Source organism: Aspergillus ruber (assembly GCF_000600275.1).
Source record: "Aspergillus ruber CBS 135680 unplaced genomic scaffold scaffold00002, whole genome shotgun sequence".
NCBI lineage: Eukaryota > Fungi > Ascomycota > Eurotiomycetes > Eurotiales > Aspergillaceae > Aspergillus > Aspergillus ruber.
The window spans coordinates 3,193-25,550 of NW_024467298.1; the positions used below are offsets into that span (position 1 = coordinate 3,193).

General features: G+C 48.7%; 6 protein-coding genes across 6 annotated transcripts; 2 read left to right on the forward strand and 4 right to left on the reverse strand.

The window, feature by feature from the left end:
* Window positions 1–1,361: 1,361 nt before the first annotated feature.
* Window positions 1,362–6,244, reverse strand: EURHEDRAFT_407970 (ARM repeat-containing protein). Its single transcript, XM_040780711.1, has 3 exons — window positions 6,094–6,244; window positions 5,069–6,034; window positions 1,362–4,986 (listed from the first exon to the last, which is right to left on the reverse strand). Exons 2-3 carry the CDS (start codon window positions 5,903–5,905, stop codon window positions 1,513–1,515), a joined length of 4,311 nt encoding a protein of 1,436 aa, XP_040642451.1. The 5' UTR covers window positions 5,906–6,034; window positions 6,094–6,244; the 3' UTR covers window positions 1,362–1,512.
* Window positions 6,245–7,308: 1,064 nt separating this feature from the next.
* On the reverse strand, window positions 7,309–9,702 carry EURHEDRAFT_407973 (cytochrome P450). The gene is made up of 5 exons (XM_040780712.1): window positions 9,008–9,702; window positions 8,757–8,948; window positions 8,361–8,695; window positions 7,775–8,312; window positions 7,309–7,707 (listed from the first exon to the last, which is right to left on the reverse strand). The coding sequence occupies exons 1-5, from the start codon at window positions 9,438–9,440 to the stop codon at window positions 7,520–7,522; spliced, it is 1,686 nt and encodes a 561-aa protein (XP_040642452.1). The 5' UTR covers window positions 9,441–9,702; the 3' UTR covers window positions 7,309–7,519.
* A 437-nt stretch (window positions 9,703–10,139) lies between these two features.
* Window positions 10,140–11,487, forward strand: EURHEDRAFT_373853 (uncharacterized protein; the record flags this gene model as incomplete). Its single annotated transcript, XM_040778576.1, has 5 exons — window positions 10,140–10,286; window positions 10,353–10,411; window positions 10,470–10,515; window positions 10,567–10,833; window positions 10,891–11,487. The coding sequence occupies 5 exons, from the start codon at window positions 10,140–10,142 to the stop codon at window positions 11,485–11,487; spliced, it is 1,116 nt and encodes a 371-aa protein (XP_040642453.1).
* A 185-nt stretch (window positions 11,488–11,672) lies between these two features.
* EURHEDRAFT_520004 (FAD/NAD(P)-binding domain-containing protein) lies at window positions 11,673–13,392 on the reverse strand (the record flags this gene model as incomplete). Its single annotated transcript, XM_040786803.1, has 6 exons — window positions 11,673–11,813; window positions 11,873–12,200; window positions 12,251–12,397; window positions 12,452–12,590; window positions 12,640–13,285; window positions 13,333–13,392. 6 exons carry the CDS (start codon window positions 13,390–13,392, stop codon window positions 11,742–11,744), a joined length of 1,392 nt encoding a protein of 463 aa, XP_040642454.1. The 3' UTR covers window positions 11,673–11,741.
* A 338-nt stretch (window positions 13,393–13,730) lies between these two features.
* EURHEDRAFT_512098 (FAD binding domain protein) lies at window positions 13,731–16,970 on the forward strand (the record flags this gene model as incomplete). The annotated part of the gene is made up of 10 exons (XM_040786033.1): window positions 13,731–13,739; window positions 13,789–13,964; window positions 14,014–14,374; window positions 14,420–14,476; window positions 14,522–14,676; window positions 15,001–15,175; window positions 15,240–15,606; window positions 15,659–15,886; window positions 15,939–16,021; window positions 16,071–16,970. 10 exons carry the CDS (start codon window positions 13,731–13,733, stop codon window positions 16,968–16,970), a joined length of 2,511 nt encoding a protein of 836 aa, XP_040642455.1.
* A 215-nt stretch (window positions 16,971–17,185) lies between these two features.
* EURHEDRAFT_373857 (xanthine dehydrogenase) lies at window positions 17,186–22,117 on the reverse strand (the record flags this gene model as incomplete). Its single annotated transcript, XM_040778577.1, has 6 exons — window positions 17,186–17,719; window positions 17,772–18,951; window positions 19,013–21,157; window positions 21,204–21,297; window positions 21,356–21,709; window positions 22,048–22,117. The coding sequence occupies 6 exons, from the start codon at window positions 22,115–22,117 to the stop codon at window positions 17,186–17,188; spliced, it is 4,377 nt and encodes a 1,458-aa protein (XP_040642456.1).
* Window positions 22,118–22,358: the final 241 nt, after the last annotated feature.

Sequence of the window (22,358 nt, forward strand, 5' to 3'; positions counted from 1 at the left end):
AATCTGGAGAAGAAAAGAGAAGAGGAAATCTATCTAGGTAATGAAGGGGTTTTATAGAGGTTGTTGCCGACATGGTTGAGTAGCAGCATTTGCGATGTATCATTCATTGCTGCAGTGTTGAGCCGTCATATATGAGCCGTTATATATGAGTCGTCACAGGGCCTAGGCTCGGAAAGCTATTATCTAGCTATATGCCAGAAAGATTGGATAGAAAGAAAAAGAAAGAAGAACGCCTACTAAGATCAGAAGCTAGCATGAAAAGGTCTACATAAATGTATGCCCGACGCGTCGGGCACCCTGCAAAATTTTCAGGTGCTTGCAAGGACCTTTCAGTGTGTGATGGTTGATTGATTGGTTGGTGACCAGCACACTAGTTTCAAACTGTCCACCCCAAAATTTCTTCCTCCCCTTTATTTTTTTTTTTTTCTTTTTCACCTTTTCCTTCCTCTCCCTCCCTCAGCTAAATGTATGGAGCTGTTAACACAGCCCAGGGCTTTTTAGGTCAGCTCCTGCGAGGTAGTTTTGCCTATAGTTGCATCTGAAGCGGGTTGGAGCGGGTTGAGATCTCATGCAACCCATTTAACCCACACCACTGTGGATTCAGGTTGAATAAACAGAATCCGAATCCGCTCCAAAATCCACGCGGATTGGAGCAGGTTATGTTGGAGTTCCTGTTTGATATTGACTTGGTACCGTATCATTCTGTCACTCTGACCACACTACAGCGGCTCTACTACTGCCATATTAGAACTAGACCTGTATTGTCACGGAGTACGGGCATTCACCAACAACGCAAGATGTTTGTAAACTTTGGCCTGTTTGAATATAAGGCAGGAACCCCCTTCGCACACTAGATAGCGCAGCGCTGGCAGGCTCAGCTTCTTTCTTTCCTTCTCCATGTTAGTATTTCGATAGAGTCTACCAATAAATTTATATTGTTCGAGACTGTCACATGTATCATGTCTTATCGTGTATCTTAGGCTCCGGCCAGATAAGGAATCCCGCACCCAGACCCCACAATTAGGGCATGGAGCCACCGCTGATCAGGAGGAGGGGTTTCCTACCTGGTCGACAGACATCTTACCATGTACTGTAGGATAGTACAACTCCTTTACAGCTGTCACGGGCTCGGAATAGTAGATAATAACGAACTGAATTCCTATCTAGACTATTGTAGCCATCGACGAGAATATCAAATCTGGAGAAGAAAAGAGAAGAGGAAATCTATCTAGGTAATGAAGGGGTTTTATAGAGGTTGTTGGCGACATGGCTGAGTAGCAGCATTTGTGATGTATCATTCATTGCTGCAATGTTGAGCCGTCATATATGAACTGTCATATATGAGTCGTCACAGCGGATGTGCCGCAGCCTACCCTGCACCCTGACCCCCTCTGACGGTCACCCGCGGGTGAGGGTGAGGTTTAGTTATGAGGTCAAAACCAGATGAATGACCAAATATGCACCATTGTTATATCATACTAGCTGGTTAAGAAGAAACACAAGATTGTATTTTTAAATATTAGGTACAAGGATTTTCAAACGTGTGTGCACTCTCTGAAGTGTGTTCCGAAAATGATCATGTTGGCCTTCGAAGGGAATATCTTCAATATTAAATACTATGTAGGAAGTTTCATCTGCAACATACCAGTACAGATGTTCCAAGAAACTTTTTTCCATGAGAGTCCGGTATAGAGATTCCATGTAATGATCGACGGTTTCTAAGTTGAAATTCCGTCGATTTCGAAAAGCTTCAACTGCCAACCATCGGACATGCCAATCTTCATCCTCAAGTCGTCCTGCAATGGCGCTCACAATCTCTGGACTTAGATCCTGCTGATTTTGAAGTGCTTCAACTGCCGCCCATCGGACACACCAATCTTCATCCTCAAGCTGTCCTGCAATGGCGCTCATAATCTCTGAGCTAAGACCCTGCCGACTTTGAAGCATTTCCACTGCCGCCCGTCGGACATGTGAGACTTCATCTTTAAGCCGTCCTGCAATGGCGTTCACAGTCTCTGGGCTAGGATCCTTCTGATTCTGAAGTGCTTCAAGCGCCGCCCGTCGGACACCTGAATCTTCGTGTTCAAGCCGTCCTGCAATGGATCCCACAATCTCTGGGCTTAGATCCTGTCGATTTTGAAGTGCTCTTACCGCTGCCCATTGGACACGCTGATCATTATCCTTAAGCCGTCCTGCAATGGCGTTCACAATCGCTGGGCTTAGATCCTGTTGATTTTGAAGCGCTTCAATTGCCGCCCGTCGTATATGTGAGACTTCATGCTCAAGCCGTTCTGCAACGAAGTTTACAATCTCTGGGCTAAGGTCCTGTCGATTTTGAAGTGCTTCAACTGCTGTCCGTCGGACAAGCCAATCTTTATTTTCAAGTCTTCCTGCAATAGCTCTCACACTCTCTGAGCTTGGATCCTGTTGATTTTGAAGCGCTTCAGCTGCCACCGATTGGATACCCTGATTATTATCTTCATACCATCCCCCAATGGCGTTCATAATATTCAGGCTGAGATCATGTTGATTTTCAAGCGTTTTCACTGCTGCCCATTGGACACACTGGTTATTGTCCTCAAGTCGTCCTGCAATAGCGTTCACAATCTCTGGGCTTAGATCCTGTTGATTTTGAAGAGCTTCAACTGCTGCCCATTTAACATGCCAATCTTCATCTTCAAGTCGTCCTGCAATGGCGCTCACAATCTCTAGGCTTAGACCCTTCTGATTTTGAAGTGCTTCAACTGCCGCCCGTCGGATACCTGAGTCTTCATGCTCAAGCCGTTCTGCAATGGATTTCACAATATCAGGGCTTAGATCTTGTCGATTTTGAAGCGCTTTCACTGCCGCCCATTGGACACGCTGATCATTATCCTCAAGCCGTGCTGCCATATACTTTGCGAGTTTCAGGGTCCCATCTGACCAGGCTACTTGTGAGAGCCGCAGCATTCTCAAAATTGTAATTTCCAAATCTCGGGAAACACCATCGCTTAGCCAGGAAAGTGCCAGATTTATGATACTTGCCTGAAGAAATGGCCGTGACACCAGTGATTCCACGATTAATATCTTCACTTCGTCAGATGCTTGTGTTAAGGCTCTGATCAGGACCTGGTCTGGTAGCTCACTTTCGCCTGCTAACCGTGGTGGCTTTCTTGTAAATTTGCATTCAAACAAAAGCCACTGTGATAATTGATCTTCTAGCACTGATCGAAGCTGACATAATCTTGATTTGCCCTCCCGTGGCGCCAGCTCATTCAAGCAGTGCATGACCAGCCGTTGGTGAACAGGACCCAGGAGATCGCGCGGACTTTCCTCAATATTCTTGAGAAAGCGAAGACTTTCCGTCTCCCCTTCGGTGTCAAGCAGGCCAGAGACAAAGCGCCAGAAAATATCATAGTGTACATGGTACTTATACTTTTGAAGAAATTTGGCAGGTTGGATCTCTTTTATCCCTTTGCTGGGTTTAAGGTCAAGACAGTCAAGAAGTTGTCCGGCCGTCCACTGGCGAACAAAATATCGTGCCGCAAAATACTCTTGAAACGTCAGGTGTAAGAAATGATAGCTCCGATTACCATCATTATTAGAGATTTCCGATGGCCGTAGAAAAGAAAGGCGTGGAAGCGTTTTATCAAGGAGAATGTTCGTACCAGGAAACTTGAACTGCTTAGATATAGCCGTTCGGTGCTTCAAGTCAAAGTCGATAATGTTGTTGAATAGGCCTGTAAAGGCAAAACCTTCAAGAAGGTAGATCTCACTCTCAAAAATCTGGTCTATATCTGCACCCTCAATGTGGCATGGCGTCACCAGCTCCCCATCATGCCATTTCTCCAATCTCATGACATCCTTCTTCTGCCATAGTTTTCTTTCGATGGCTTGATAAACGGCAGTCATTGTTTGCGGTATAGACTTGCCACTGAGACCGTCCCAGGTGTAACAGAGCGCATCTAACTGGATCGGGATTCGTACAAGACCTTGTAGTAGCGGATGCGCTTTGAGGAACGACTGAACCTCACTGGCTTTGTCCGGATCACCTTTAAATGCGGCCCTTAGGAGATAATCATTCAACTGGTCATGGTAGAATCCGATCGTTTCCAATTCGAGGTCGAGAGATTTCAGGCCAGCCGGGAATCTTGCATGGGGCCGAGACGTAATGATGACATTGGGTTGATCTAAGAGCACCTTAAGGAAACGGAACATGTCGCCACTCCTGTCCAAATCTTGCGATACTTCGTCGAGACCATCAAGAAGAAACAGAGTTCTCATTTTAGTGTCCTTAACCGCACTCCACAATGCTTTGGCCAAGGCATCAGCTCTGGGGTGTTCAAAGAAGAACTCATTCCGGAATAGATGGTCCAAGTTGTAACCGGCAATCAGGCGTCTTTCTTTCAATTTCAAATTCCGCAACGGCACCCAAAGCAAGCGATCAAATAAGCCTGACCATAGTTTCCCATATGTAAAGTCATAGACGATCTTCTTGCACAGGGTGGTTTTACCTACTCCTGCCTGTCCTCGGATTAGGACTCGCCTTGGTTCTAATTTTTTGCCGTTATGTGCTTTACGGGGGCTGAAAAGCATAGGCAGCACGACCTTAACCTCTTTATCTGGTTCCTCGATCCTCAATCGAGCAAACAGTGAAAATTGGGACGACTTTTGCGTATCATTAGGGCCTTGTGAGCCACGTGCATTCCTCCCGGACTGCTCCACGATAGCCAGATTGATGTAGCATTGATCCATAGACAAGGGTTCGCCTGAGAGTCTCTCAATCCTGAGCCGATCTCCAGTGTACAGTCTCTTCCGGATCCAGGCATCCGCTTGCTGGAGTTGGGAAGTCTCATGAACATTCTCCAAAATTTCTTTGATTTTCCCAGCAACATATTCGTAAGCCGGATCTTCAGGGCCATAGAACTTATTCATCATTTTATGGGTTCTATCAAGGGGCAGTGGATCTTTAACAATGTCCAGAATCGCGGAAGACCGATCTACCAGCTGATGGGTGTTAGCAGTCCCACTCTTCCTATCTAATATAAAACAAATAAAATAAAAGCAGCGAGTGTTTTCTGAAACTTACCGGCTTTTCTTGGGCAAAAATGGCCGGTAGAAAGGAAATTAATCTGTGTCGGAGGCTCATCTTGCCAGTCTCGTAAAAATTAACAACCTGGTAAGGGTGATCCTTGTTTTGACAAAGTTGAGTAAAGTGGCGTACGAGTTCGTCAAGGTCAAAACTGTACTTCACTTCTTGAAGTAGCTGACTCACTCCTCGGCCTTGCATCAAAGCCCAGGCCTTCAGGCCAGGCTCTGCCCAGGCCGCTACATCTTGGAATGAAGTCCCCCGGAACGGTGTGGCGAGAAACACTATACCGCGTGTTGCTTTTCTGAGAGGGAGGTACTCGTCACTATCGTTCGCGTTTACAAGAGCCTTCATAAGAATAACACCCCCAATACATGACGCAATAAATATAATGGGCCGATCATTTCCTGTGAGGTCATTGGCTGCCAGCGGCCGTCTTTTGATACCAGCGAGCAAAAGCCGAGCAAACTCGTCAAACGTCTTCTGTCTCGAATGTGAACTTTCAAACAGGTCGGCCGGCCAGTTGCAATAGAAGATCCGAGCCCTTGCTGCCTTCTTCGGGAGCATGTCTGGTCTGGCCAGCCAGTTAACTTTATTGCTCCCGATACAATATTCCCACGTGTCTGGTGATTTGGTGTCGAGGCCATGTATAGCAATGATATCAATATCCGTGTCTTTATCATCCAAGGCGTTAACTTGATATAGATGGACACCTCGCTCGCATGTTGTGATCTGTGTTGATGAAGGCTTTCCAGCAAACCTATGGCGGCGAAGCCGAAATCGAATAATGATCACCCCCAGGGACAGGATAACCAAACTGAGAATGACCAAATCCATTTATGCGGAAACCCTGCAGCGTCCAGTACTCACAGCCGTGGTAATACTGAGGCTCAAAACTCGCTGTACGCAATCTGCCAGAGAATGGACGCTTGATCTTCAGAGATTGTACGGAATGCTCGTGCTCCTCTAACAACAGTGTAAGTAATTGAATGGTTGCTTAACGTTAATAACTTGTGTAGGTGTACCAAGATTGATGATGTGGAAGTTCGCTTGTTTATTCCGCTGTGGGCAAAGCTGCTTGGATCATGTGGGCGAACAATTGTTAGTTGTTCGCGAGCTGAGAATCTGTCAGAACCGAAAACATGACGAAGATATCTTTGACTGTGTGCGCCTGCAATACCCGCCAGGCTAATCCACTTTTGACACGCTTGTGGCTCTTGCCAGCGACTATTCCGTGATAGCTATTTCTATTGGTCGAAATACGTGCCCAATTTGCTGGTCAGGTGAGATCTCAGCGCTTAGCCAGCCCTTTTTCGAAACAGGTTTAACCCAGTCATAAAATTCTGCTGCCAGATCTGCTCTAGCCAAAGAGCAAGAATCCGCCAGAGTCCATACAAGCCGCACCCACGCAAGATGGAAAAGAATCCCAGTTTCATCCTTTCCAAACGATCAATGGGCAAAGAGGGCCATTCTGTGCGGATCGGACCGCGGCGGTGGGGAGAAATATGGGTACAGTAATAATGCCTCAAGATCAGGCTTACGGCAAACAATATTTCCCGTTAGCTACGATGTTCGGTGCCGCGTCTTACGCACTAGTCGGAGTAAATATCGGAAGAACTCTAATTGAGAAAACTATCGATCATAAGGCCTGTTCATAAGCAATCTGGCGGCCGTCAACTAGTTACAAGAGGAAGTCACTGCGAAAAAAAAAATCAAAATCAGTGCAAAGTGCATAATGCGAGTGTGCGCTGGTCCATAGTTAAAGGATGCTGATTGCATAGCCGTGATCTCTGATCCTATCATTATATAGTCGTCGCTGTTCATGCATATGCTCGGGCAGCCATGAGTCGTACGTCATAGCCAACGTGTGGCACTTGAGTGGTGGAGGCTTGATCTCTACTATCCCTTCTGAACAAGGATTGTGCAGTTGGGGTGTTTGTCTTCCAGCCTTTGGCAAAATGTAGGGGTTCTGTTTTAGTCATATCAAAAGTGAGCCCCTCGGTGACCCCATGCCAGCAGGTATGCTGTGATTTCTTGAAGCCTAATGGTGTTTTTCCAGGGATTTGCTGACAACCAAGGAGGTTAAACGACCACGTAATGTGTCCCATGGCTCCGGCAACAGCCATACTGTCATGGATACCCCCGATGGCAGGATGTTCAACTCCAGTGGTCGGTTTTCTCGGAGTAATGATACCAGCTACATACATCCTCCGTACACTCATTATATGGAGTATCGATTATGTAGCCATCTTAGAAACCTTAATTCCTTAGAAAAATCTACAGTAGATGTAGGGAATATCGGGTCGAAAATGAGTTTCAATTGAAGCTAGAGCCCCCAATGTAATACTTAGTGTCGCGGTGCCCAAGGGTCTCCATAAAAAGGACGTACTCGCACCGGTGTGGAGGAAAGAAAAGAAGAAAAAGCTCTTGGTAAGAATTGTCCCACCATCTTTACGCTCGCTTTCGAAATTGGAGCTGTAGCGGCGGCAGAGCCGTGGTAAATATATCCCGTGCGCTCTTCTCAAAAATTTCTCCCGTTTCTCCCGGCGCAAATGTTATATCGTACTGCTGTGCCAGAGTGGACATGGAAATGCGAAGACTCGTCATGGCCAGACTTTTACCCGGACAACTGTACGGACCTGCATAGCAGGATGGTCAGCATCTATGGCGATGAACTTTTGGACATGGGCGTGGCCTAAATAATACCGAACGCAAAAGGAAAGAATGGAGCTCCGTCTGCTCCCTTTCCTTCCCTCTTTTCAGTCCATCGCTCCGGGATGAACTGTTTGGCGTCTTCATAATATCTATTGTGGGTCTGGATCACTTGCGTGGGAACAAAAACATTGATATCGCCGGGAATGTAAATTTCGTCGACCTGTATTCCTTCAGCAGGCGTGACACGGTAACCTCCTGTCATGAGAGCAGGCCGCAGTCGAAGCGTCTCGTTGATAATATCATCAATGAACGTAATTTCCCTGACTCTCCCATACCTCCAGTCGCCCGGGCCGTCCGGCATCGCTTCATCCAAGTACTTCTGGAGTTTAGCCAGAACGGCAGGGTTCTTCGCGAGATAAAAGAGGATTGAAGCCAAGGTTGTCGCCGTCGTCTCGCTACCAGCAACAACGAGAACGCGCGAATCCTGGTGGAGCGCCTCTTCGGACGGAGGAGCAGAGATATCTTTTTCTTTGTAGGCTTTGAGCAACCACGATACGATGTCCTCTGGATATTCATTGGCATCCCAAATCTGAACAGATCAGCCATTCCATTCTTGATTGCTCTGTGTCCTGTGTACCTTTTTCTTCCGTTCGATTTCGTCCGCACACCATTTGAAAAAACCGGTATAGCCCGACGTGGCCCCTGGTAGTTGACCAAGGAGGTTTAACAACCACGGGATGTGGCCCATGACTCCGGCAACAGTCATACTGTCATGGATACCCCCGATGGCAGGATGTTCAACTCCAGTGGTCAGATTCCCGAAGTCCTTACCGAACCCGACTTCCCCCATGATATCGAAGCTCAAAAACATGGACCAAGCGGTCGCATCGAAATTCTGGTCCAAATGGGCCCCGATCTGCGCCGACAGCAAGTCGACTTTGGTCTTGATCCGCGACTCATAGGTTCCAAGTGCTGGATGTCGGAGCGATTCTCCGTTCAGTCACTGGCACTCCCACTCTGGAAGAGCACTTACCCTTCACGGATAACCCTCTATCCCATGCCTTCCGTCGCTTACGATGATCATCAATATCGCGGGTGTGATGAATGGAACATGACTTAGGATCCGTCGATACCTGAGCATACCATGTCGATTTGGTGCACTTGGATTGTGGACCGAAGATCAACGACACGGCAGATTTGCGCACTATAGAGACCTCTCGAGGACCTATATCACACAATATATGTGAGACATGTTCTACAATACAGAGCAGATAATATTCTTACCTGTTCGGACAAAGTCGCCGTATTGATCATGCAATTTTCCAATTTCGACATGGTATTGTACGTCTTTCGCCGCAAGGTAAGCGTCGTAAAACCGAGTGAGTTTCAATCCCAGAGGTCCGGGAAATTTTTTCAGGCGATGAAAGAACAACCTATACACACTGATACTGAGCAGCAGGCCCACATTGAACGAGAATGACAGGTACCCGACGCGCATAATAGTGTACCATAATGAGAACTGAGCTATTACCCAATAAGCGTAGGCCGTTACAAGCAAACTTAACACATGGAGTCCCAACAGGGTATACATGTAATCTTCGGCAGGAAAATTGGTACGAAAGATGCTCATATGCAGCAGGATCCCAAGACTTGCAGCTGCAGCTCCTTGGCCATCTAGACCGGACTCTAGAGTTGTTTGCAATTGCAAGGTGTTCATCGTATTCGACCGGTCACCAAAGTATGATACGTCGGATTAGGAAGTAAGCTCAAAGCCAAAATCGGGCACGGATCCCGGCCAGAAGCGAGGGGAAACTCGGATCATTTAAGCAAACATATCCCCGCTTAACTCGTATCAACAGCAGGATTGGCAAGTGTGCGCCGTGGCCAATCAGAGACCCGGCAGCCGGGCTCATGTCAGACATGCCTTCGAGTCAAGGAGGAAATTCCTTGCGTGATCTATCAATATCTGAAGCTGTATTTTATATGGATTGCCGTTCTTGTCATCTGTCATCTGTGCCCGAGGGTGTGGCGGATATTGGGTGGATGGCCAGTTAGGAATAGTTAAAATCCACTCTTTCTCGGGAATATGCGTTCGTTCCACATCGGACCGCAGATCCGGTGCATCTTGGCTTGGTGCACGGCCGGTATCTCCATTTTAGAATATTGATAGGTACTCCAGAGCATGCATCAGTCCAACAGCCTCTATGACCTATCTCAATAGTACTCGCTCTGTCTCTCATTATCATCAATAGTTTTGCCAGGGGTTTCCATGGCTCAGACCCGCGGATCCGTGTCCATGGATTCGACACGGAGTATTTTAAATTATCGCCATGGAACTTTTCCACGCGAGAGGTTGCTGCAGACAAGAAACCGTTGTTGGATTTGTCCCATGCTTCCTTCTTCCTCTTGACAAATTATGGCCATCGAGAACCTCCAGCCGTTGGCGTACGCCATTGCCACAATTGCTTTTGCCTTGGGCACCTGCTCGATCTTTCTCCGGTTGTACTGTCGATGGCGGCTCCAAACGTTCGGCTGGGATGATGGAATGGCAGTGCTTCTATTTGTAGGTATCTCACATATGCATTGGGATTATGCAAGCAGGCGTATGCTAACATGTTATTTGCGTCAGTTCGTCAATGGAGTGCAGCACGCTATTGTGTACATTTTCCTGTACAATGGGTCTGGTAGGTGAGTAGTACACACATTCTCTCCTTCTCTGCGGTTGTGAAATATTGACTGGGAATAGACACGTCGCTGAATTACCAGACGGTCAACTGCAAAAAGTGACGAAGGTACGAAACCAAGCCCCCAGCAACACAACAGCGGTCTAACAAGGAGTACAGTGGTTGTTCATCGAGGAGATTTACTGGATGTTCCTTCACTGGGTCATCAAACAAGCGTTCCTCCTGTTCTATCTCCGACTGTCGCCTCAGAGGGGCTTTCAGATTGCCGTCTATATCACAATGGGCATCAACACCTCCTTTACCATCATCAACTGCATGCTGGGATTCATGCAATGTAGACCGATGGACGCCATGATCCACCCAGAATTATATCCTAACGCTCAATGTCTCAGCCAGTACGTCGTCATGATGGTTCCAACTGCTCTGGTATGATTTTTCCTGAACAGGTCCTCAACATCTTGCTGATTGTGAGCGCTATTCTAGAATGCCTTTTCAGATATCATCATCCTTGTTCTTCCAATCCCGACTGTACTGAAGCTTCGAATGAGCTCCAGACGAAAGCTTGCTGTTCTCGGAGTCATTGGTTTTGGTTCCCTGTCCGTTATCACGGCGATGTGCCGCTTCGCTCTCCAGGTCCAGATGGTGGAAAACCCGGACACAACGTACGTCTTGGGCCGTATGCTTATAGCCGCTTCTATCGAGATCGAAGTTGCTGTCATCGCAGTCAACCTTCCGGCATTAAAGACTCTCTTCACCAAATTCGTTGGTGGCTCGACTGCCGACAATTCCGTGAGCGATGGCCACAAAATGTCCGACTACAAAGTCAGTGCCAATAAGTATTCCAAGGGCAGTACTACTCTATGTGCTTCGCAGAAGGAGTCAAAGGTGCGCAAGGATCTCGGTGCTACTTTGACCGGGTCTGAAGAAGACCTTCTCCGGATGGGAGGCGGGGGGGAAATCACGGTGACAACCAACATCGACGTTTGCGAAACACAAGTCAGTGACGGAGTGAGTGGATATCCAGACATCGGTTTCCCAAAGTCACAGAACTCGAGAAGTGATATTCATCCATCGCCTTGATGATTCGTTTGATGTAAAGTATCAGAGATGTTCTGACTTTATTTGTACAAAAGCCCGTGTAATATTCTATGGACTCGCATACGCGTCCATTCATTGTAAATATATATTTAATAAACACATTAACTTTCAAGTACATACTCCTTTACAAACAGATGAAACTGATTCTGCGCGTCCGCAATTTGTCTGGTGAACGAAGCTATGGTATATACAAGTATTCGTTGAATGGATATATAACCATGTCCCGTATAGCAATCCTACAGTCGCGACTGTGTTGACGTATCCTCATGCATTGCGCTGTCGTGTAGCCGCTCCCAGTGACTACCAACCTACCTCGCAATTAGCATCGTCCGGTTAACACAAGCGCTTGTAGATACGGGGACCTTACATCTTTGATGTGATCATAGCCCAATAATTTCGGTGCTAGTCCCGGATCTCGCCAGGCAAGGGCCTCACCTTCCGGCGTCGGGACCATCTGCATCTTTCGGTCCCTTTCCTCCTGCTCGGGTCCGTCGTGCAAATGATAGAGATGTTGCTGGACGTTTCCCCTTGCCACCACCATCTGCGTGCGTTGCTTACGGCATTCTTCAAAGACCGTCAAGGCGTGTCGTTGCTGCTCGAGAAAATCGGAGGACTTCTTGGATACACCGTGGTAGTTAGGAAGCCGGGAAAGGCATTCGCCTAGTACTGCACCGTCTTCAAATGCCATTCCCGCTCTGTAATATGTCAAACAAGGGCTTAAAATAAGCAAGGTGAGTGGCTTTACCCCGAGGCCAAATAAGGCAGTGTGGCGTGGACAGCGTCGCCCAGCATCACCCACGTTCCTGACGAATGTGTCCAATCGTACTCGCCGTATCGAATGCAGAGCCTCCATTTGTGGACAGATTCGCAGAGTCGGAGAAGTTTTTGAATGCTATATGTCACTGATTAGCTCGATATTCCAAGGGACCGCTTCTACATGGCGCACCGTGAGTCCCATCCTTCAAATGAAGAGCACATTTCTTTCACATTGCCTTCAACCGTTGAAGCCAACGACTCTTCTGGAATGTCGTCCGGGACTAAGAGGACCATATTGAACAGCTGCCCGTCACGAAGAACATAGTTTACTGGTGTTGTCAGCAAACATATGTAGTTACAGCAGGCACAACCACCTACCTGCATGGGCATCAGGTCCCAACCAGTAGTTAACTTGCGGATCCGTCACCAAAACCGCCAAATCTGGATCTTGAAGCATCTTTTCCGTTGAGAGAAGCAGACGATATGCCAAGTCACCGGTATTAGTCGGAGGATCCGGCCTTCCCAGGAGAACCTGTGTCAGCTTTCCAAACACTCCGTCAGCACCAATCACCAGGTCGCCCATCCATTTTTGGCCATCTACACAGACCGCGGTCGCCGTTGAGTTGTCCATATGAACTTGAACGTCTACAACCCGGGCATTGCATGTTATTTGCCCCCCCAGCTCCTGCACTCTCTCAACAAGGCACTGCTGGAGGTCCGCCCGATGAAAATCGCGATACCATGTCCCAGGGTACTGTTTTTCGGATTCGTGGAAGTCAAGTGACGATAACAGGTTTCCTTTCCAACCGAGAAAGTTGCAAACTCGCGGATATGTCATATGTGGCGTTAGGGACTCTTGCAGGCCCCAGTGCTGCAAGATTCGCGAGCTGTTGGGCAATACTTGTATGCCGGCACCTACTTCGCGGATCTCATGTGTGGCTTCGAGGATGTGAACATCATGACCGGCTAGCAGGCAACTGATCGCGGCTCCTAGACCAGCAAGTCCAGCTCCGACAATGACGATCTATCACTGTATCAGCGTGGTCCAACCTATACCAGGAGCGGACGAACCTGCAATCGACATTCCTCTTCTCGGAACTCCTTTTGTTTGATCGGAATTGGCGATGACATGTTGGTAAAAGCACTTTCTCAATAGATGTTCTTGTCGCATAGCATCCTGCGAAGCGTGGGTTCACTCAAGGGATGTGAATTGTATTAATCCGTGACGACGCACTTGGAAAACCCCACGGAATGCAACAGGGGTATCCCAGACATGCATGGCCGCATAGGATGATAAGATCAAAAGTGTACATCCAAGAGTTTACATCCAAGAGTGGGGTGTTTCCCGATAACATTGATTGCTATCGTACTTCAGAACAATTATTATGAAGTTAGGGACAATCCTAATGCCACTCGATCTGTGTAACTGTCCGACCTCGCTGGAACGAATCTAGTACATACAGTTCGCAATGTCAAGAGTAAGACAACCCAGGTATCACGACCCGACTACGCTCACCTAATCCCTAGTTTTCGTTGAAAGGTCGAACTGCTTTAGTTACCGGAGGCGCTCGGGGATGTGGCCTTGCATTTGCGCAGAGCTGTGCTGAATCTGGAGCCGATGTGGCCATTTTTGATGTTATTCAACCAGACGATACATTCCGAGCCTTGCGTGAACTATACGGTGTCCGGGTAGAATACTACGAGTCTGTAATTCTCATACTCGGTCTGGTTTCTGTTACTGATGGATAATAGAGTTGACGTATCTTCTGAACAATCTCTCCAAAATGGCTTCAATCAGTTCAAATCTGACTTTTCGAATGCGCTCGACATCTGTATACCATGCGCCGGAATCAATCGTCATCTCCCCTTCCTCGAATTCTCATACCAAGACCACCGCGATCTACTGTCCGTCAATGTGCTAGGGTCGTACTTTACGGCACAACTAGCAGCCCGTCAAATGATTGCAAATGGTACACGACATGGGAGCATCATTATGGTGGCCAGCATCGCCGGTGAGCGAGCCATTAGAAGCCAGCTCTGTAGTGCGTACTGTGGCTCCAAAGGCGCCGTGAAAGCCATGTGTCCAGCCATTGCGCAGGAATTGGCGCCTCATGTGAGTTTTGTCCTGCCGCTATATTGCATAACGACTGACGAGCAGGGAATCCGTATCAATTCGATCTCACCGGGCTACGTGCAAACGGAAATGACCGCCGGCGTGAGTACCCTCCGTGATGTAAGAGACAACCCTGACAGCTCCCAGTTCCCTCAATTGCTTGAAAGTTGGAAGAGTGAGATCATGCTGGGTCGAGTTGCCCAACCAGACGATCTCCGGGGCGCGTGCATGTTTCTGGCGAGCGATGCCAGTGCATATATGACAGGGCAGGATATCGTCGTCGACGGAGGAGTGACTCGTTGGTAGTGACTGAGTACAGTCCAAAGATGGAAAGCAGAATCTCCAAGATCGATAGGCATTTGGTTCAAAAGTGGGGGTCGGCAATTGCACCGATGTCAGTAATCAATAGCAGAGTTACTCAAATAGAAAGCATCTCTCTTTCCGCTATGCTCAAACACAAAGGAACTATTTACGATAATGGCTCCAAGTGCAGATTATGAAGGCTTCAGTGACAATGTCGCCGACAACGCGGCCAGTGTTGTCGTTGTGGGCGCTGGTCCGTCCGGGCTGATGTTGGCGTAAGTCGTTCTACCTGTGCTACCAGTTAGCTCTACTGATCGAACAAGGTGCAATCTCGCGAGGTTCGGCATCAGAACAACCATCCTCGATGAACAGGCCCATAGGACATCGACTGGTAGGGCCGATGGAATTCAGCCCAAGACTATCGAGACTCTCAAACAGTTGCGACTCGCCGATCCCCTTTTGCGTGAGGGTGCGCGCGTATACGATATTTGCTTTTGGGTAAGCCAGTAGAGCAGAGCCTGTGTACCGCAATCCAATGTGACCTGACTAGGCGCTTGAATAGGAATCCACAGATGATGCCTCCCTCCATCGGACCGGTCGCAAAGTACACTATCCGGATGGTCTTGTCGGAGCTACGGATCCCTATATCTTGCTGGCTCATCAGGGGATGCTCGAGGATGTTTTTATCCAGGATATGGCCTCTCGTGGGCTGGTTGTTACTCGAAACAGTCGATTCTTGTCCTCTAGTCGCGTCCCTTCTAACAATCGGTTGTGCGTGAGCTATCAAGATCTTGCGTCCGGCACTACCAAAGATATCCAAGCCGATTACCTCGTTGGCTGCGATGGCGCTCGGTCACAAGTGCGGCAATCAATTCCAGATGCGCGGCTTGAAGGAGCGAGTACAAACGAATCCTGGGGTGTCCTGGATGGTATGGCTCAATCAAATCGGACAGCAAAAGAGACCATACTGACTATATGTAGGCGTGATAGAAACGGATTTCCCTGACCTCTGGAGCAAAGTTGCTGTGCGATCTCATGCAGCCGGTTCGATTCTATGGATTCCTCGCGAGCGCAACATGACCCGGTTGTACGTCCAGCTCAGTTCGGTTGACGGTGACGCCGTTGATAAAACAATGGTGACGGCAGAGTATGTCATGGAGCGCGCAAGGGCCGCCATGAATCCATATCGGTTGGAATGGTCCAGCATTGGTATGTTGCCATCAGGATTCTCGAACTACGGTATATCTAACCGGAGTACCAGAATGGTTCGGCAACTATGTAGTTGGACAGCGAGTCGCCAATCATTTCACGGATTCCCAACTACAGACATTTATCGCTGGTGATGTATGCTTCCCACTGCTGGTCGATGTCTTCGTCATACTCACCTTCGCAGGCAGGACATTGTCACTCGGCTCTGGCAGCGCAAGGCGCCAACACCAGCATGCATGATACGTTCAACCTCGCGTGGAAATTGAATCTCGTAATTCGTGGCCTGGCAAAGCCATCACTGTTGTCGACGTATGAGGGGGAGAGGCAGAAGATTGCAAATGACCTTATCGCTTTTGATGTCGGACACTGCGAGGCCTTTTCCCAGGGCGATGAGGCATTGGCCCGGAACTTTGACGAGAACATCCGCTTCATCTCCGGCATAGGCGCGGAATATGCAGCCGGTATCCTTACGAAAGTGGACGACGACGAAATGAATGTGCATCAAGGTCTCCGTCCGGGAGCCTTGTTATTGCCATCTCGAGCGACGCGATATATCGACGCCAACCCGGTCGATATCCAACTGGACATTCCTTTTTTGAGTCAGTTCAGGATATACTTGGTTGTTCCTAATATAACGAAAGCCAAGTCGTTTTTATCCGCACTTTGTACTGGCTTGGACGCGTTTCTGCGCCGTATATCACCAATTGCCGACAGGTCTTACTCGGACATGCCCCGAAGCCTCGCTCAGTCTGATACGTTCCTATCGCCCCAGCGATATACTGCCGTCTCGCATCTTGCTACTTTAGCCCTTGTAACCGCGACGCAGAAGTCTACCTTTGAGATTCATGATCTACCAATTCCGCTCCAATATAGCCGTTGGACGATATATCTCGATGACGTTGATTCTCCCAAGTGTATTAACAAGTGGGCCGGTTCGCTCACAGATACTGAAGCGGCCGTTGTGAATGTGAGACCGGACGGATATGTTGGATCAGTTGGACGGTGGACTGGTGTTGATGATGCAGCGGTTGGTAAAAGAGCGACAGGGTGGGTTGAAGATTACTACCGCGAAATCTTGATTTAGACCGATTTGAACACGAATATTAGTCCATATTATGGTATTTCGTCGTCACCGCAAGTTATTCATAAGCCAATGTTGAACATCCGTATCGTTGTTCCATGTATGTTAATCAGAGCAAGACACCAGCAGAGCGCAATTATGTCGCTTGTACATCCGAAATTGAAGTAACTAACCAAGATCATTCCTGTCATGTCTGCAATAGTATATACTTGGACTATTTATGCCACTGTGACAAAAAATGGCTTCTCCCCTTCCTTGGCTTCAACCGTGCCCATCTTCAAAAGTTCATCTCCGACTGCTAACCGGAGCTTTTCAACCGTAGCCGGACTGTCCAAAACTAAAGGCTCCTCAACTCCATTGTCTTGACGGGCACTTCGCAATGCCTCCCTCAGAGCAAACAATACCGTCGAGCCCAAAAACAAAGGCGGTTCACCACACCCTTTGCTGCTTTGTATCGACCGCAGGTGTTTCCAAGATACGCCTTGGAGGAAGCTGACGTTGAATTGCTGCGGGATATCGCTGAATCCAGGGATTTTGTAGTTTCCGGGCCCGCGTGTCGCCAATTGTCCAGTCTGCGTCCAGAGGCTCTCTTCCATTGTGAAAAGACCTTGTCCCTGAACGAAAGCCCCTTCGACTTGGCCGTAGTCAATTGCGGGATTGATGGAGCGTCCGACATCCATTTTGATATCCGTCCGCAGCACAGTATGGTCTCCAGTGAGGAGATCCAGCTCGACTTCAGTGCAAGCAACGCCCTGGTAAATTAGTTCCGTAATCCATAACTAAAGGAACGGTGAGACGACTCACTTGCGTAAAGTAATAATACATTGGATTCACTTTCTCCGGGTCGTAGACTCCCCATTCGTAGCCGATCTTCGGCATCTTCCAGAAACCACTCGCCATGAGGTTCACACGATCCAGATAAGCGGCATGTGCAATCGTCGCCATCGAGGCATCTGGTCCGAATCGTTCACGATATGGCTGGAGACGCTCGTTCAGTTGATCGCAAGCGTGTTTGACCGCCATTCCATTTAGATCACTGCCGGAGGAGGCCGCCGTTGGCGACGCATTGGCTGTCTGGTAAGAAGAGGTATCTTGCGTATAGACGGAGTCAACGGAAACACCGAGCTCCTGGGCCGCAACCTGGACCATCTTGGTGTACAGGCCCTGCCCCATTTCAGTTCCCCCGTGGTTAAGCAGGATCGACCCGTCCGCGTAGATTTTGACAGAAGCACCAGCTTGGTTGAGGTGAAGTGCTGTGGCGAACGACAAACCAAATTTTGTCGGGACGAGGCATATTCCACGCTTCTTCCAACAATGCTCTGCATTGAACGTTGCAATTTGCTGCTTTCGCTCTTCGTAACGCGCCTCCTGTCGCACTTGTTCAAGAAGCAACGGAACATGCCAGTCCTCGTCGATAGTCTGCAGAAAGGGGGTCTGATCGCCTTGGCGATAAAGGTTTCTCAGTCGCAGTTCATCCACGGACATTCCCAGTCCCTCCGCCACAGCAGATATGTAGCTTTCAGCGATGAACATGCCCTGCGGACCTCCAAAGCCTCGAAAAGCCGTATTGCTGTGCGTATTCGTGCGACACACCCAACCCCGGATATGGACGTTGGGGATCTCATAGCAATTGTCAAGGTGAGTACAGCACCGGTCCATCACAGCACTACTCATGTCCAGTGAGTACCCGGCATTGTTGTAACAGTCGGCGTCAAGGGCAACCAATCGACCATCATTCATGACTCCAACCTTCCATCGACACTGAACTGGATGGCGTTGACCGGTTGTCATCATGTCCTCGTCACGATTGAGCATTAATCGCATCGGTCGTCGCTCTTTCTTCGCCGCGATGGCTAGTAAACATGCCACTTGAACACTGCGAGACTCCTTACCGCCGAAGCCACCTCCCATACGCTTGACTCGGGCATTGATACGATTGCTAGGCACGCCGGTAACTTGACTAACGAACTCTTGTGTCTCCATTCTGAGAAAAAAGGGGTCAGCTTGTCAGGCTTAATAGGGAACATAGTCGTTCTGTAACTCACGTATTCTGGGTCGACGACCAGACTTCCATTGTATCGTCCTCAGTGTGCGGAATGACCATTGCTGCATTTGTTTCGAGATAAAAATGCTCTTGGCCCCCTACACGCGTCACACCGGTGAAGACCCTATCGCAACGAGCAATTACGTCGGCCATTTCGTCTGGGAGTGCACCTTTCCTCAACTCCTTGCCATGTTGAAAAAAGCTTCTTGCCTCAATAGCTTGATCGATGGTCAAGATCGCTGGCAAATCTTCGTATTCAACACGGACCGCCCTGGCTGCTGCTTGTGCTTCTAATTCAGTCTCTGCGTACACCATTCCGATAGGCTGGCCGTGAGAATGCACTTCGTCCGTGGCGAAAAAGGGCTCATCGCGGTTTACCGACCCCCACAGATTTCGGTCAATTGGAATGCTGTGCCGGTCGATGTAGCCCACTGCGAGCCCGGGACCAATAGCGAGTGTCCAGTCGACTGAGACTATTTTGGCATGCGCTCGCTTAGACAGTACTAGAGCTCCACAGAGTTCTCGTGCTTGGGGCGGTATGTCGTCAACATACTCAGCTTGACCTGTAGCGTGCTTCAATCCCGACAGATGAGGTATCTGTTTCCCAACAACTCGCTGCTCGTGGGGATTATGATCATCCCGAGAACCTGTGGATATTTCCCGGTGAATTTCGTCAACGCAGTCTAACTCCACAACCGAAGCACCTAGATCAAGGTCCCTCGCAGCCTCGTTCCAGAAACGGAAGAAAAGCGATAGGGCAAGCGTGCGACGGTAGGTCGCCATTCCTCCAGGTACACCATAAGGAAGACCAAAGTCTCTCGTCAGCGCCCGCAACGCATCATATAAAGTCTCCTTATCATTCCATTTTCTCCCGCAAATACTAGCCCCGGTCTGGTGAGCTATGACTGTCGTAGGCGCCATGCCTCCATAAGCGAGGGAAGCATGGGTGATCACTCCATCTCCGTCGAATGTCACGAAAAATGCTGCCGTCACGATGGCAATGTCATCGTCTTTTCGCTTCGCCTGCTTGTATGATTTGGTTATTTGCAATACATTTGGCGACGGAACAGGAATGCGAATCTTGGTGATGACTGCTCCTTCAGGGAGAGCAGTCTTCCGATATCCCAAAAACATGGAATTCATGGGGATAGATCTCTCCCCTTCAGGACTAAGTGTTACGACGGTGGCATTTACGGCCAGCAAAAGTGGGTTCATATCAGAAATCGGAGACGCGGTAGCAATGTTTCCAGCTAGAGATGCTGCATTGCGAATCTGTCGTCCAGCAAAATACCGCAATACTTTGGCCATGGCAGCAAGGGTCGCTCCACGCTTTCCCAGCTGAACACCTAACTGGCGACATGTTTCTTCGACATCGCTGAGAGATGCATTTCCGCCAACGACGAGCTCCGAGAGTTTTGTTGGGTCTTCTGGCACAAAAATAGTCGCTAGTTCGTCGATGTCGCCCACAAAGACAGATACTGGAAAGTGTGAGTCCTTGAAGCGAACGTCGACTTGCATCTCACTGGCACCACAGACCAGTTTGGCCATAGGGAAGACAGCCAATATGTCGACCAGTTGCGTCAAAGTCACCGGTCGAAGCCATACTCGCTCCACATCGCCGTAACAGATGGGGAGATTGACGTGTCTATGAAGGCTAGGTGGAAATATAATCTCGGAAGCTGGTGAGTACGGTATGAGATCGAACTGGGGTATTGTAAACTTGGAACTAGATTTGGTGCTGGAAAAACTCGTTCGAGAGCTGCCCTCGCTCGCGGGTGACGAGGGGGGTGAACAGGTCGTACTCGGTCCGTCACGACAGCATCCCCCGGGACGGCCACATGAGCTTGTTGTGCTTGATGATTGGGAATGAGGGCTATATTCTTCCACTTTCCCTGTGTGATCCTCAGAACTTTCTGAAAGGGTTGTCTTTGAATCCGCCAGCTGGCCCTTGAGATCTTCCTGGACGAATGTCTTTGCAACCTGCAAAATTGGTTTGTATCCAGTACAGCGGCACAGATTTCCATCCAGGTGTCCCTTCATCTCGATTTCCTCTTCCGAAAGGTCAAATGAGCCAGTGGTTGGGTCATAGGCATTTCGAATGACGGCGTATAAGGACATGACAATTCCAGGGGTGCAGAATCCGCATCTGATGGGATCAGTATAAGTTCCGATAGGATAATCGGCATACTCACTGAGAACCATGCAGTTTTCCCATTCGCTCCTGCAATGGATGCGGATTCTCAACCGACCCTAATCCTTCGATCGTGATGACATGCTTCCCGATTACTATTACATGCGTTAATGTTGCGTTGCTTTAGTGAATTCCAAAAATCGTAATACTAACCACCAACCAACGGATAAAGGCATGCATTGATTGCCAGATGTCGGATCTTGCGAGAATTACGGCGAGTGTCCCTAGTTTGCAGCACCACGGTACAGGCACCACAACCCCCTTCGCCACACCCCAATTTCGTTCCTTTTAGACAGTCCTGGGATCGAATAAAGTCTAGCAGCGTCCATTGGGGGTTTGGGTTGGTCAAGGCGATCTTCGCTCCGTTGAGGTAAAAAGAAAGAGTCGACGACGTGTAAGTCAAGTTGACGAGCTCCTGCAAAGCTTCGTCGGGGTGTAGGAATGTTTGGCGAGGAATAACGACCATATCTGGAATTGGTGCACTGTATTGTGAGGATTCAGCACACACTGTTCTCAATCAACTTTGAGAAAGGTTCTTCGACCGCTCAATCTTGTCCGCCGGGGCCCTTTTCATTCATACATCCCCGCAAGTGGCGAGTCCAGCTGTATAATCCCCGGGCAATTTATCATCAAGTGCTATCATCATTATCGGGATTGGCGGAAATTGGCGTCTCACTTCCTTCGAAGGTGGGTGTCCAAAAGTGGGGGATTCGATACAATCAACCGATTTGCGGCGTCAATCGTTGCTTGGTCGAGGAATTATTCTTACGACTACTCCGTTCTCATCAAAGAGAAAGCATTAGCAACACATTCAGATCTCACTATCGTGTCCGGCCTCGACGTACCGGCCTCATCTTTAAGTAAACCATGCACCTCAACGTTGTCTTGCAGCGCGGTGATGGTGATGACAGCCATCCTTGTCATACCGCTAGTAATACTTGGCGCATAAGACGGATTTCCGGGAATATGCCACCCTGTGAGTCAAGTTCATCACGAAGACAAGGTCGCATCTGCTGTTCACGGTTGGCCCCAGTCACTTAACTGCTACCATGTCTTGTAGTTAGCACTTTTCCATGGATAGTGATGGTTGAGTTACTTGCCAGATCTGACCTAATTTGTGAAGTTAGTTGCGTGTGGGGAGTAGAATAGGTTGAGC